Below are 15,857 nucleotides of genomic sequence, written 5' to 3' on the forward strand. Positions count from 1 at the left end.
ATTACAGTGTTCGGAGCATAGAGACAGCTCAGGAAATAATGATGAAAGTCATAATGATAATAGTTGAGGAATTCCAAACTGTGAACCAAACTCATTCCAAAAACTGTTTAGACTTTAAAATTTTAAGTCAAAAACAACAAAGCTATTTAGGTCATGTTCTTTGACACATGTGGCCCCATAAAATGAATTCTGTGAACTATAAAATTGACACCAAATAATTATTAAACAATCACGTTGAGATGAATTGTTTTTCTTACACTGCAGGTAGACTACAAATAAAAGTATTTTTTTAAAAATGACCATATTATTCTAATTTTTGTCAACATATGTAAGATTAATCCAGTTTAGTTAGATAGTATCAAATTAAGTTGAATATGAAAAATCTGAGAGCCTAATGACCAAATCATTCTTCAAAGAGGAATGAAAAAAATTGGAAAGTTGTGACTGTACGTGACTTACGAGCCCGCAACTGGCACTTCAGCTCCCAGCTTCATTGGCATTTGTGCTTGACCTTCAGCTTACCTTAGGGAGATAAGAAATTATCTGCTGAACTATTAACAGGCACAGCCTGGAACCAGTCTGGGAGGTTTGAAAGCCTTGCCGATTCTGTGACATCAAAGGAGTATTTGTATTCTCCTTTGTATTTTGCAGGTCAGTGTGAATGCGGCCGATGTACGTGCTACCCTCCCGGAGATCGCAGGGTCTACGGCAGGACGTGTGAGTGCGACGACCGCCGCTGTGAAGACCTTGACGGTGTGGTCTGCGGAGGTGAGCGATTCTCACAGCCCCTGAGACCTGCATGCAACTTGCTTCCCCCTCCTTTCTTATTCTGTGTATCCTCAAAAAAAAAAAAAAATCTGTTAAAAGGAAGATAAACAAAAGCAATGAGCAGTAAGACCTAAAGGCAATATACGGCTAGGGTTGTGGAGATCTTTATTATCTTGAACTCTTGATTTAGGAATATGTAAAAGTACACAGTATACTGTTGAAGGGTTGTTGAAACTCGACTAAGTCCTGTGAGGATAATGAAAGGCTTTGCCACAACTGACCAGTTTAAAATGATTTTTATTTCTGTATAATGAAAACTGATAGGCCAAGTATCACCTACAAACTTAAAGAAAAGCAGTCAGGTTACACTGTAAGTTTAATTCCAAAATTGCGAGGGATACACGCTCAGTTTCCATGATAGCTCTGAGCCCCAAACAAGAGCTTATTGAAAGTATTGAACTGCGAGAAAGAATGAGACAGACAGAGGATATTCAGCCAAGGTAAGAAAGGTAAGGCCGCTGAACGAGAGCCCGGAGGCAGAATGCTGAGGGGTCCACCTGAGCCTCATCCTGAAAGGAGCAGGGTGAACATTATTCCTGTATTTCAGCCTTGCAAAACTTCACGCTGTTGAGATGATACGTGTTGATTACAGCTCCTTCCAGGTTTCCGGTGTGACTGAGGCGAGCTGGATGTAGAAACAAACCAAAAGAATATAACTTTATCTCCTTAAGGTCATTATCACAGTGTAGTTGGGCGGTACTTTTGGGAAAAAAAACAAAATGCATGTATAATTCACAGAAGGAGGGGACACCATCCATCTCCATCATTTACCTAACATCCGCATGTATCTGTCTATCTAGTCTCTAACTAACTATAAATATGTGTATTAGAAATAAATTTATAATTTATAAATAAATATTATGTGTAAATATGTAACCAACTATAGAATATGTTCTGTCATATATATATTTATGAAACTATAAAAATATATTCTTCCTTTCCTGTGAACCAAGGGGAAAGGCCCTTTTAATCGCCCTCGTGCTGGGTGGTCTCACGTGGTCCTTGTGAGGCTGCCCCCGTGGTCTTTGTGTCACAAATGGAAGCGGGAGGGAGGTGCTCCTGCTCCATCACTAAAAAGTGGCAGACCTGGTGTGAGCTCTGGCCTTCTGCTCTTGGATATCTCGCTACACCTCAGATTTCCCAAGAGTGACACCGAACTGTTTTGTTTTATCAATATTAATTTAGATTTGAGTCTCTCTTCGCTGATATGAGTTAACCAGAAATACTTATGCTGATTATAGCCTTTAAAAAAGTACTTTGCACATATTAACTCACTTAATTCTCACAGTGACACACAGAAAGACTGCCTGGCTCCTGGAAGTACCCGACCCACGTCTTTGTTTTACTGTCACGGCCATTCGCCCTCCAACATGCGGGGCCTGCCTCATGTGGGTCTCCTTGCCCATCTGCTTTGGTGACTTGGTTGAATTGGTTGATGTTGTAGAAACCTGTGACATTTACATATCCATCAAATTATATACCCCCTCCCCCACAGTGAACCTGTCTTTCTCTCACTTTGGGGAGGAAATGAAAGAGGAAAACAAATCTACATATCTCCCTGTCATATGAGATCAAATATTTATTAGGTAAGTGAGAAAGAATATCACAAAGTGATAATTTTTAGACTAATTCTTAACTCTGTGTGTCTATAGTCTGTATTTTGTCCACCTACCCAGAGCTGTCTGCACCCTAGGAGGAACTGACTCCCATTAGCCAAACTAGTAAAAGATCAATGTATAAACATGATTATCAATTACTTGATATACGAGAAACATAATTTCCCCAGACACTAGAACACTTTGCAGAGAAACTGTAGGAAGTAAGATTGTGCAATAAAGATTTGGATGCAAGTAATTTATTGGGAAGGTAGAGGAGATACTGGTAGGATAGTGGAAAAGTGGCAGGAATGGAAAAGCAGCCAATTAAGGCTGTGTTATCCATACAGTTACTGCTGTGGTCTGTACAAATCTCGTGGATATTATCAAACTGTCTCTCTCAAATTATTGTATCTTTAAATTTAGAATAATGGTTGATGCTCAAGAACTTTTTATGATTAAATTATAAATTAAGGGAATCACTTATAAGTTAAGCATTTTCTTTTAAACTAAGTGGGGCCATGCCACGCAGCAAGATGAAGGCGAATCATATTCATATGGAGCAGGATTTGGATTCCAGCTCGATTTCTTACTCACTGTAGTCACTTCGACAGGTTATTTGGCTTCTTTGCCTCGCTGGACTTAGGTGTACAATAGGGATAATAATGCTCACCCATTGGCTCTAAGGTAAGAATGAGACATAAAGAATGAATGTGCCTTGTACTATGTGCCAAGTGGACATTAGGTGAATGCTCTCTGTAATGGGAAGTAGACGATTAGAGTGTCTGCCTCCATAATGCAGCAAAACAATACATCTGCCACAGGTATCTCGAAGCACTAGCTGTAGAGTATTACGGAATGAAAGTGGCATTGTACAAAACAGCATTTCTGGGACTCAGGGAAGGAATGGGCACCAGTTTCCAAAGCATTTAATCTCCCCATGATGTGGCAGCTGGTGGTGAAGTGATCTAACTACCGAGCATGGATACACACCAGCACCATCCCTACGGTGTGGCTGCAGAGGAGAACAAACTCGAGACTCACTGATCTGGGTAACGTTCTCAGTTCACCACTGGACAGTGAGCCATGGTTTCTGAGGCGTTTCTCCTGGATCAGCAACAACCCTATGAGGCCAGCAGGTGTCCAGGCAGTCAACAGGTGTCCAGGGAGCCAATAGATGTCCAGGGAGCAAAAGGTTGGTCTCTGACTCTGAAGCAGGGACTGCCTGAGTGTTTGAGCGAGTAAGGAATGAGTTAAACTAAAACCATCCATAAATCTACCTAATCAGCAGGTGCCTGGCAACCAACAGCCAATGCTGCTCTTGATGAACCTTCCAAACAATAACACTAGAAATGATGAAGCCAATTCTGGTAGGCTGGGAGAAATTAATGACTGTACATGAAGGTGAATGCAAGTAATCACATAATTTTAAGCAGTTCAGTTTTGATTACAATGAAATTACAACCTGAAAATGAGAGTCATGGGGATGACTGGTGGAAAGAAAGTCAGTGTGAAGTCCAACCATTCTTCCTGTAATTGACTTATTGATGCGTCCTAGTCAATGACCAGAGAACACCTGTGGACCTTCTCAAAATATCTTTATTAACACTGAGAATTTGATGTGACCTGTATATGTATGGATTTTTTAAAAAGATCAGTTACTACTGAAAAAAACTTTGTCCAGAGTCCTAGTTCCTAAAATGTATTATTTCTTAGAGTCGTATGATTGTAAGATTTCATTTAAGATTGGCTCATGTGCCTTTAATTGTTTGAGCCTAATAAGAGCTTGATCAGAGGCCTCCCTCCTGTGTGCCATATACCTGGCATGAGGAGCTGGCATGGACTGGACTGTTCTTCCCTCTCTGCTCCTGGAGTAGCTGCCCATGAGTCCAATTTAAGAAACAAGAAGGAATAATGAAGAGCCACCTCTTAATTACACAATCAGTTCACATTTCTTCAAGGAGTTCTTTAGTTTATAGCTACAGTTAAAGGAGATGGTGCTGCCTGAGACTACACATGTGGTGACCCCCAGACTCTCCCGGAGCTCTCATGCAGGGGACGACCTCAGGCATGATGCAGGCCAAGCCTTTCTTAGCTGGACAGTATGGATGAGGCGAGATTTTCTCCAAACTACGTCTTCAAATAAAAAAATCTCTTTATTGAGTTCAGAAGGGTACCCAGTAAGGACTGTGTTTGGCTGTAGGTAATTGATACAAATAAATCTGCAGGTTGTCAGTCTGGGGTGGATGGTGAGGTGACCACCTGACAGCCCTCAGTGTCCGCACACCTTCCATCTTCACTTCCTTCCACTTTGCCTTCCAGTGAGACTTTTATTGTCATGCTCATAAGAGCCTGTAGTTGTGCCCCTCTTCCAGGAAAGAAGAGAGGGGAGGTAAAGGGCAGAGGACACATGCTGGCTGCGTCTGTTCCCTTTCCTTTGAAAGATAATAGCTTTCCTGGAAACCTCACCCTGGGGATTTTCTCCTGTATCTCATTTATTAGAACTATGTCCCAGGGGCACCTCGAGGTCAAAAGGATCTTTGGTAATCAAACATTTTCCAGGTGGACATATTATCTTCTCCCTAAAAAGAAAAATGAGAGGTCTCCTAATTTTAACAAGGGAAAAAAGAATATCATGCAGGCAAAATATAGTATCTGATGCAATTAGATCCACTCATGGGCCAGTTTCTTAATTAAGAGCCCTCCTTGCAGTGTCTTAAGGAAATGAATTTTATGGGAAAAGGCCATTGTCTAGAACAGCACTGTTTAATAGAACTTCAAAGATGATGGGGTTGTTCTATATCTGCATTTACTCGGCACAGTGGTTTCTGGCCACATGTGATTACCTGAGCACCTGCAATGTGACCAGCGCAACTGAGAAACTGAATTTTAAATTTTACTTAACTGTAATGAATTTAGATAGTCCCATGTGGCTAGTGACTACTATATTGGACAACACTGGTCCACAGCATTCTTGGTGAGCATTTTAGTAAGGGGGAGGGGAAGAAAATAGGAAGGAACATCACTGATGGTGTTTCCATCAGGGCAAGGAGGTAAGTATCTGGAAGGGGGTGAATGGCGTTGGAAATGAAAATCAAATGGAAAATACTCCCCTGTGTGAAGTCTTAGGAAGTCAGCTGAAGGCAAATTCAGCATACTCCAAATGGTTCTTCAAGCTGGTTCTCTGTACAGGTTCTTTCTGGAATGATCTGTTGTACACTTATTATACGAAGAGGACTCATCACTGGATTCTACCACAGAGCAGAATTGTTCTTCCTGAATGGTATATGTAGATGATTCTCCAGTATATTTGCCACCCCTGGGTATTCCAGGCTGAAGTGACAGCACAGTGGGGTTGATCCAGCAAAAGTTGACTGAAACTACCCTCATAGTATTTTTCTTTTTCCTTTAAATTTCAGCTTTCGGGAACATTCCACTCAGCAGGCCTCCTTTATAGAATGCTTTCCCTTGTCATAGAAGACAACACACTCACCCTTCCTCTTCTTTCTTTACTGGACGTTTTTGTTTGTCTGGCTTCTCCTGCTCTACCCCTACCCTAAGATTGGCATTTCCTGAGACTTATTTCTCCCTTGGAAGGAAGGCTCATTCATTTCCAAGCTTTAAGTGCCATCTGCTTTTGGAAACTTCAGCCTGTATACACCCAGCCCTCACCTGATGTCTCTGAATATCTCAGTCAATTCAAAACAGAGCTGATGTTCTTCCCCCTCCTGCAGCTTCCTTATCTGATAAGTAGCATCATTATAAACATGGTTTCTCAAGCCAGAAAACCAGTCCTTTCTTTCACTCAACACACCCAGTCCTCCAGCAAGTCCTTTAGGCACCACTACTTTTTTTTTTTGGTATCATTAATCAACAGTTGCATGAAGAACATTATGTTTACTAGGCTCCCCCCTTCACCAAGTCCCCCCCACATACCCCTTCACAGTCACTGTCCATCAGCATAGTAAGAGGCTGTAAAATCACTACTTGTCTGCTCTGTGTTGCACAGCCCTCTCTGTGCTCCCCACGCACTATACATGCTAATCGTAATGCCCCCTTTCTTTTTCCCCGCCCTTATCCCTCCCTTCCCACCCATCCTCCCTAGTCCCTTTCTCTTTGGTAACTGTTAGTCCATTCTTGGGTTCTGTGATTCTGCTGCTGTTTTGTTCCTTCAGTTTTTCTTTGTTCTTATACTCCACATATGAGTGAAATCATTTGGTACTTGTCTTTCTCTGCCTGGCTTATTTCACTGAGCATAATACCCTCTAGCTCCATCCATGTTGTGGCAAATGGTAGGATTTGTTTTCTTCTTATGGAAGAATAATATTCCACTGTGTATATGTACCACATCTTCTTTATCCATTCATCTACTGATGGACACTTAGGTTGCTTCCATTTCTTGGCTATTGTAAATAGGGCTGCGATAAACATAGGGGTGCATCTGTCTTTTCCAAACTGGGCTGCTGCATTCTTAGGGTAAATTCCTAGAAGTGGAATTCCTGGGTCAAATGGTATTTCTATTTTAAGCATTTTGGGGAAACTCCATACTGCTTTCCACAATGGTTGAACTAATTTACATTCCCACCAGCAGTGTAGGAGGGTTCCCCTTTCTCCACAACCTCGTCAGCATTTATTGTTGTTTGTCTTTTGGATGGTGGCGATCCTTACTGGTGTGAGGTGATATCTCATTGTGGTTTTAATTTGCATTTCTCTGATGACAAATGATGTGGAGCATCTTTTCATGTGCCTGTTGGCCATCTGAATTTCTTCTTTAGAGAACTGTCTATTCAGCTCCTCTGACCATTTTTTAATTGGATTATTTGCTTTTTGATTGTTGAGGTGTGTGAGCTCTTTATATATTTTGGATGTCAACCCTTTATCAGATCTGTCATTTATGAATTTATTTTCCCATATTGTAGGATACCTTTTTGTTCTATTGATGGTGTCCTTTGCTGTACAGAAGCTTTTCAGCTTGATATAGTCCCACCTGTTCATTTTTGCTTTTGTTTCCCTTGTTCATGAAGAAGTCACTCATGTTTATGTCCATGAGATTTTTGCCTATGTTTTTTTCTAAGAGTTTTATGGTTTCATGACTTACATTCAGGTCTTTGATCCATTTTGAATTTACTTTTGTGTATGGGGTTAGACAGTGATCCAGTTTCATTCTCTTACATGTAGCTGTCCAGCTTTGCCAGCACCATCTGTTGAATAGACTCTCATTTCCCCATTGTATGTCCATGGCTCCTTTATCGTATATTAATTGACCATATATGTTTGGGTTAATGTTTGGAGTCTCTATTCTGTTCCACTGGTCTGTGACTCTGTTCTTGTGCCAGTACCAAATTGTCTTGATTACTGTGGCTTTGTAGTACAGCTTGAAGTTGGGGAGTGAGATCCCCCCCACTTTATTCTTCCTTCTCAGGATTGCTTTGGCTATTTGGGGTCTTTTGTGGTTCCATATGAATTTTTGAACTATTTGTTCCAGTTCGTTGAAGAATGCTGTTGGTAATTTGATAGGGATTACATCAAATCTGTATATTGCTTTGGGCAGGATGGCCATTTTGATGATATTAATTCTTCCTAGCCAGGAGCATGGGATGAGTTTCCATTTGTTAGTGACCTCTTTAATTTCTCTTAAGAGTGTCTTATAGTTTTCAGGGTATAGGTCTTTCACTTCCTTGCTTAGGTTTATTCATAGGCATTTTATTCTTTTGGATGCTATTATGAATGGAATTGTTTTCCTGATTTCTCTTTCTATTAGTTCATTGTTAGTGTATAGGAAAGCCACAGATTTCTGTGTGTTAATTTTGTATCCTGCAACTTTGCTGAATTCCAATATTAGTTCTAGTAGTTTTGGAGTGGATTCTTTAGGGTTTTTTATGTACAATATCATGTCATCTGCAAATAGTGACAGTTTGACTTCTTCTTTATCAATCTGGATTCCTTGTATTTCTTTGTTTTGTCTGATTGCTGTGGCTAGGACCTCCAGTACTATGTTAAATAACAGTGGAGAGAGTGGGCATCCCTGTCTAGTTCCCGATCTCAGAGGAAAAGCTTTCAGCTTCTCGCTGTTCAGTATGATGTTGGCTGTGGGTTTATCATAGATGGCCTTTATTATGTTGAGGTACTTGCCCTCTATACCCATTTTGTTGAGAGTTTTTATCATGAATGGATGTTGAATTTTGTCGAATGCTTTTTCAGCATCTATGGAGATGATCATGTGGTTTTTGTCCTTCTTTTTGTTGATGTGGTGGATGATGTTGATGGATTTTCGAATGTTGTACCATCCTTGCATCCCTGGGATGAATCCTACTTGGTCATGGTGTGTGATCCTTTTGATGTATTTTTGAATTTTGTTTGCTGATATTTTGTTGAGTATTTTTGCATCTATGTTCATCAGGGATATTGGTTTGTAGTTTTCTTTTCTGGTGGGGTCTTTGTCTGTTTTGGTATTAGGGTGATGTTGGCTTCATTGAATGAGTTTGGGAGTATTTCCTCCTCTTCTATTTTTTGGAAACTTTAAGGAGAATGGATATTATGTCTTCTCTGTATGTCTGATAAAATTAGGAGGTAAATCCATCTAGCCCGGGGGTTTTGTTATTTGGTAGTTTTTTGATTACCGCTTCAATTTCGTTGCTGGTAATTGGTCTGTTTAGATTTTCTGTTTCTTTCTGGGTCAGTCTTGGAAGGTTGTATTTTTCTAGGAAGTTGTCCATTTCTCCTAGGTTTTCCAGCTTGTTTGCATATAGGTTTTCATAGTATTCTCTAATAATTCTTTGTATTTTTGTGGGGTCTGTCGTGATTTTTCCCTTTCTCATTCCTGATTCTGTTGATGTGTGTTGACTCTCTACTTCTCTTAATAAGTCTGGCTAGAGGCTTACCTATTTTGTTTATTTTCTCAAAGAACCAGCTCTTGGTTTCATCGATTTTTTCTATTGTTTTATTCCTCTCAATTTTATTTATTTCTTCTCTGATCTTTATTATGTCCCTCCTTCTGCTGACTATAGGCCTCATTTGTTCTTCCTTTTCCAGTTTCAATAATTGTGACATTAGACCATTCATTTGGGATTGTTATTCCTTCTTTAAATATGCCTGGATTGATATATACTTTCCTCTTAAGACTGCTTTTGCTGCGTCCCACAGAATTGGGTGTTTGTGTTGTTGTTGTCATTTGTTTCCATATATTGCTGGATCTCAATTGTAATTTGGTCGTTGATCCATTGATTATTTAGGAGCATGTTGTTAAGCCTCTATGTGTTTGTGAGCCTTTTTGCTTTCTTTGTGCAACTTATTTCTAGTTTTATACCTTTGTGGTCTGAAAAGTTGGTTGGTAGGATTAGGATTTCAATCTTTTGGAATTTACTGAGACTCTTTTTGTGGCCTAGTAAGTGGTCTATTCTGGAGAATGTTCCATGTGCACTTGAAAAGAATGTGTATCCTGTTGCTTTTGAATGTAGAATTCTGTAGATGTCTATTAGGTCCATCTGTTCTAGTGTGTTGTTCATTGCCTCTGTCCTTACTTATTTTCTGTCTGGTGGATCTGTCCTTTGGGGTGAGTGGTGTGTTAAAGTCTTCCAAAATGAATGCATTGCATTCTATTTTCTCTTTTAATTCTGTTAGTATTTGTTTCACATATGGTGGTGCTCCTGTATTGGGTGCATATATGTTTATAATGGTTATATCCTCTTGTTGGACTGAGCCCTTTATCATTATGTAATGTCCTTCTTTATCTCTTGTTACTTTTTTTGTTTTGAAATCTATTTTGTCTGATACTAGTACTACAACACCTGCTTTTTTCTCCCTGTTGTTTGCATAAAATATCTTTTCCTGTCCCTTGACTTTTAATCTGTGCATGTCTTTGGATTTGAGGTGAGTCTCTTGTAAACAGCATATAGATGGGTCTTGATTTTTTATCCATTCTATTACTCTGTGTCTTTTGATTGGTGCATTCAGTCCATTTACATTTAGGGTGATTATTGAAAGGTATGTACTTATTACCATTGCAGGCTTTAGATTCGTGGTTACCGAAAGTTCAAGGTTAGCTTCTTTACTACCTTACTGTCTAACTTAACTCACTTATGGAGCTATTATAAACACTGCCTGATGGTTCTTTATTTCTTTCCCTTCTTTTTCCTCCTCCTCGATTCTTCATATGTTGGGTGTTTTGTTCTGTGCTCTTTTTAGGAGTGCTCTCATCTAGAGCAGTCCCTGTAAGATGCCCTGTAGAGGTGGTTTGTGGGATGCAAATTCCCTCAACTTTTGCTTGTCTGGGAATTGTTTAATCCCTCCTTCAAGTTTGAATGATAATCCTGCTGGAAACAGTATCCTTGGTTCAAGTCCCTTCTGTTTCATTGTATTAAATATATCATGCCATTCTCTTCTGGCCTGTAAGGTTTCTGTTGAGAAGTCTGATGATAGCCTGATGGGTTTTCCTTTGTAGGTGACCTTTTTTCTCTCTCTGGCTGCCTTTACTACTCTGTCCTTGTCCTTGATCTTTGCCATTTTAATTATTATGTGTCTTGGTGTTGTCCTTCTTGGATCCTTTCTGTTGGGAGTTCTGTACACTTTCATGGTCTGATCGATTATTTCCTCCTCCAGTTTGGGGAAGTTTTCAGCAATTATTTCTTCAAATACTCTTTCTATTCCTTTCTCTCTCTCTTCTTCTTCTGTTACCCCTATAATGTGGATATTGTTCCTTTTGGATTGGTCACACAGTTCTCTTAATATTGTTTCATTCCTGGAGATCCTTTTATCTCTCTCTGCATCAGCTTCTATGCGTTCCTGTTCTCTGGTTTCTATTCCATCAATGGCTTCTTGCATCTTATCCATTCTGCTTATAAATCCTTCCAGAGTTTGTTTCACTTCTGTAATCTCTCTCCGGACTTCATCCCTTGGCTCTTGTATATTTCCCTGCAGCTCCGTCAGCATGTTTATGATTTTTATTTTGAATTCTTTTTCAGGGATACTGGTTAGGTCTGTCTCTGCAGATCCTCTCTCAGGGGTTGTCTGGACTATTTTGGACTGGACTAAATTTTTCTGCTTTTTCATAGTGATAGCGGTGGCTGTAGGCAGGTTGCTGGTGTGTCAGCTTGGAGAAGAAAGTCCTTTCCTGCTTGCTGGATGCCTTGCCCTTCTCCGCTGCCTGTGTCGGTTACCTGCACTCCTGGAGCAGCCAGTGGGTTAATCTCCTAATCTGCTGTGGGCAGGGTTTCCATCAGAGCAGTGCGGAGCCCTGTGGGGAGTGGCAGGCACGCCAGGTGTGCTCCTCCGCAATAGCGGCTCCCCTGCTGGCAGCTCTGTGCCGGCAGCAGCCTTTGGGTCTGGTCCAGGTGGCTGTGTGTCGGGCTGGGATTCCAGTAGGCTGCTGGGAGCACAGCTGCTCCCTCTGGCACCGCTGTAGGTGTGCGCAGGCCTCTCCCATGCCCCTCTGGTGCCGCTGCCACCAGCACGTGTGGGCCACTTGGTCACCACCACTGCAGGCTCGTGCAGACCTCTCCTGGGCCCCTCCGGCGCCGCTGCCACCGACGCATGCAGTCTGCTCTCGGGCTGTTCAGTTGCCGCTGCAGTGGGCTCACACGAGCCGCTCCTGGTCCCCTCCTGCGCCACCGCCCCCGGTGTGTGCTGCTACTCTCCCACTACTTGGCCGGTGTGTCAGGGTCCATGCCAGTTGGGGGAATGACTGGCAGACTGCTTAGTGCCACGAAGGGCTTCAGAGCTGTGCTGCCGCCCAGGGGGTTAGGGCGCCTATAGTTCCCCAGGATTCCCAGCTGCTGGCTAAGTATGCCAGGACAACTTCGTCCAACTGTGGGGTCCCTGTCTCTTTAAGACTTGCAAAAAGCACTCGCTTTTGTTTTGTCTCAGGGGCGCTAGTTGCGGGGAACTGCCCGTAGGCTTTGCTTTTCCGTTTCTCTAATATCCAGCACCCCGTGCACCTTGTGTCTGCGCTCCGGGTGCGGATTTCTAGAGCTGGTTGTTTAGCAGTCCTGGGCTTTCACTCCCTCCCCGTTTTGACTCCTTTCTTCCCACTGGGTTCTGGGGTTGGGGGGCGTTCAGGTCCCACCTGGCAGCGGCTTGTATCTTACCCCCTTCGTGTGATGTTGAGTTCTCGCAGATGTAGATGTATCCTGGCTGTTGTACTGTATCCACTGGTGTCTCTTTTAAGAATAGTTATATTTATTGTATTTTCATAAATATATATGTTTTGGGGAGGAGATTTCCACTGAACTACTCACGCCACCATCTTCCCATGATCTAGGCACCACTACTTTTAGATGTCCATTCCTTCTCCATCTGCACAGCCATCATGCTTCTTTAAGTCTCTATCACCTTTCCCTTGGACTACTGCAATACCCTCATTTTTCCCATACTTCCTCCCAGCACACCTTAATCCCTCCTATCCAGTTGCCAAAATGAATTTGCAAATTATAAATTATATCACATCACTGTCTTGCATAATACCCTTGTATGATTTCTCATTCCTCTAAGAATAAAACTTAAACTCCTTACCAAGAATAAACAATTTGCTGTGCTCTCATTCCTGAATATTTCTCCAGTTTTACTATTTATTCCATTTTTTTCTGACTCATTATTCTTCAAACACATTGACCTTTTCTCACTGCCTGTAAGATGCCACCCGCTCTTTTTTATTCCAAGAACTTCTCATTAGTTTTCCTTGAACACTGGCTGCCTGACTCCTCCTCATTCCTTAGGGGAATCACAGAGCCCTTTCCTGACTTTGCCAGTTAACAGGGTTCTGACTACTGAAGATACTAGCACCCTCTTTAATTCTTCCATAGCTCAAGTGTATTTCTTCACTGTTATTGCTTGTTTTCTCCCCTAGTGGGCTGTAAGCACTATGAGTGTAGAGCTAGTGTGATGACTGGTGCCCAATAAATAGTTCTTGAATGGATGACTATATTATTAGAGTTTACTAAAAAAGATATTATTGAAAGCCTTTTTAAAAACTTCTTAAGTAAAGGAAAGTCATGTAAATGGCAAAGCAAACATTTAACTACCAAGGCATTTTGACTGTTGTCTGGGCTAAATGCCAACTTAATTTTGTGGGAGGATGTGATAAATGAGCTAATAAATGAAGAACTATCTCCTATTTCCTTAAACATAAATTTCATATTAAATTACTTGCAGTGAGGAGCCATTTAGTTATTCTCAATGATATCCTAAGTCAAAGGTAGACTCTTTCTGTGCAATAGAAATTAAATGATTCCAATTATATGAAATTGGTAGTAATTCTTACTAACCCAGGGTCAGTAAGAAACATGTACATTTGATAAGTTCATAGTTCAATGGGATTGGTACAAGAAGTTCTTTTGCTTTCTTATTCTTTTGGTTACCCCAGATTATCTGCTTCCAAAGATGACAACTTTTTTTGAACTTCTTAAGCAGGCCTCACTTTAAATGGGCTTTTGTTCTATTGGAGAGGTCAAGATATAACCAATTTAATGTCTATTCATGGAGGATGTAGCTCTCAGGGGGCACTGATTCCTTAACATTCCTCTACAGAGCACAGAAATCAAATAGAGCCATCTAACAACTGTCCATTGTCCTGGAACAACAGTTTATTCACCAGGTGACCTGTAAATAAATCCTAGATTCAGTTTATGGCTCTCATTTGGAATTCATGAAAAAAAAAAACTGAGAAGGAGATTTTGTTAAAAAAATAACCTCAGTCTACAAATATTTTTTGAGGATCCGCTTTGTCTAAGAGAGTGTGCTTGGCCCTCTGAAGACTACAGTGATGAATCAGGAACGATTCCTGCTCACGAGGAGGCGCAGTCAAGTAACGGGTTTACGTGAAACATAACAGCGTATCCCAAGATGGAAGACAAAAGGTCCACATGGAGGGAAAGAATAAGGTGGTGTAGAAATTCAGAGGAGGAGGAGATGGGTCTAAGAGAAGTCTTCCCAGAGATACAGTAACTGTTTCTGAACTTTGAAAATTCATCAGTATCTGGATGTGTAGACTAGGGTCAGGAGATTCCTGCCTCAGCTAAAGCATGATGTTGTAAAGTCACAGGAAATGATTAGGGAACAGTGAGTAGGTTCATTTGATTACGTCAAAATATATGAGAGAGAAGAAGCAAGGGAGGAGGGTTTAGGTTGGAAGAGTAGCTTGGGAGCCTGTTTCAGGAACCCATAGCATAAGGAAGGCTAATGTAGGTGAGCTGCCTCCCAGCGGCTTTCAGGAGTCACAGGGTGCTAGGTCTCAAGGCTGGGAAGTGCATGGAGAGGCGCTATGGGAGGTTGTGAGCAGGGATACTGGAGAAAGACATGATAGATGGTTTCTCAAAGATGTAGATGGGGGGACATGGGTGGAAAATTTGGAGGTAATTTTGTTGGGAAGGAACTGGGTTCGAAGATTCAGGGAAGTCAGAGTGAAAACAAAGTCAAGAAAGCAAAGCAACTTTTATTGTACCCTGTAATGGGGTAACAGGTTACTAAGGAGCATGGCCGTACAGCTGAAGTCCTGCCTGGGTCACCCGGGTTGTTACAGGAACTTGCAAGCCCAAATCAGAGCTCTCACTAGCCCCGCTCTACTTGTCTGAAGGAGGAAGAGATTATTACGGCAAAAAGTACACATTCCAAGAAAGGGGGGTGGAGGCGATCTCAGAGAGGAGATGCTCTTAAGGGCTTAGGGTTTGGGGTTTTATAGGTCCTTTTTGGGTAAGGGTCAGCATAAGGCATGATGTATAGGGGTGATTTATAATTCCTTTGAAGTTTTGTCTTAAGAATAGGGGTATTTAGGTGACAGTGTTGGTCCAGATCTCTACCTTCTTTATGTACATAGGTTAATTTATATTTAGGAGGTCTATTTCCTGTCCTGATTACAAAGTTACTTAATTGACTAAGGGGCTGAAAGAAGAGGAAGAACACAGATTAAGTCAAACAATAAACTGGGCCTTTTTTACAGGCTAAATAGATTTTACAGTGGCATGACCCTTGTCCCATCTCCCTGCCCTAACTCATAAAGTAGGGCAGGGAAGTCCTTGATTGACAATCTTTGGGCTTGGAGGCCTGATCTAATTGGTACAATGAAGACATGGGCTGTGCTCTGATGTTTTTCTTTATCTGGGGAATCGTTTTTCATCTGGGGAATATTGGGACATTCCGAGTTACTCATAGCCTTTGAAACTAATTAACCAGTTAACTCTGTGAGCCCTTTCTGGCTCTCTGGTTTTATGCTCTCTGCACCCCGCTCACGTCTGTCTGCATAATAGTTTCAACAGGATCTGGCAACTCTTTACTTAGGTGAAGGGAATAAGGGAGACTCAAACGCGATTTAAAACACGGTGAACTGGTTGACTGGAAGGAGAGCTGTGCTATTAAAAGAAATGGATAATACAGAAGAGCAGGATTTTGGAGACTATTACATGTAGAGGTCTAGAAGTATCAATTGTTGATGCTATTAGAACACAA

General features: G+C 41.4%; 1 protein-coding gene across 2 annotated transcripts in view; it reads left to right on the forward strand.

Annotated features, from left to right (window-relative positions):
• Positions 1-15,857, forward strand: part of ITGBL1 (integrin subunit beta like 1) — a 220,713-nt gene that overhangs the window by 188,826 nt on the left and 16,030 nt on the right. For both annotated transcript variants that reach the window (XM_057494564.1, XM_036893712.2), the window contains exon 8: positions 652-768. In XM_057494564.1, the coding sequence (XP_057350547.1) occupies positions 652-768 (117 nt within the window). The remainder of the gene's footprint in view (positions 1-651; positions 769-15,857) is intronic.

The sequence above is a fragment of the Manis pentadactyla genome, chromosome 17 (assembly GCF_030020395.1).
Source record: "Manis pentadactyla isolate mManPen7 chromosome 17, mManPen7.hap1, whole genome shotgun sequence".
Classification (NCBI taxonomy): domain Eukaryota; kingdom Metazoa; phylum Chordata; class Mammalia; order Pholidota; family Manidae; genus Manis; species Manis pentadactyla.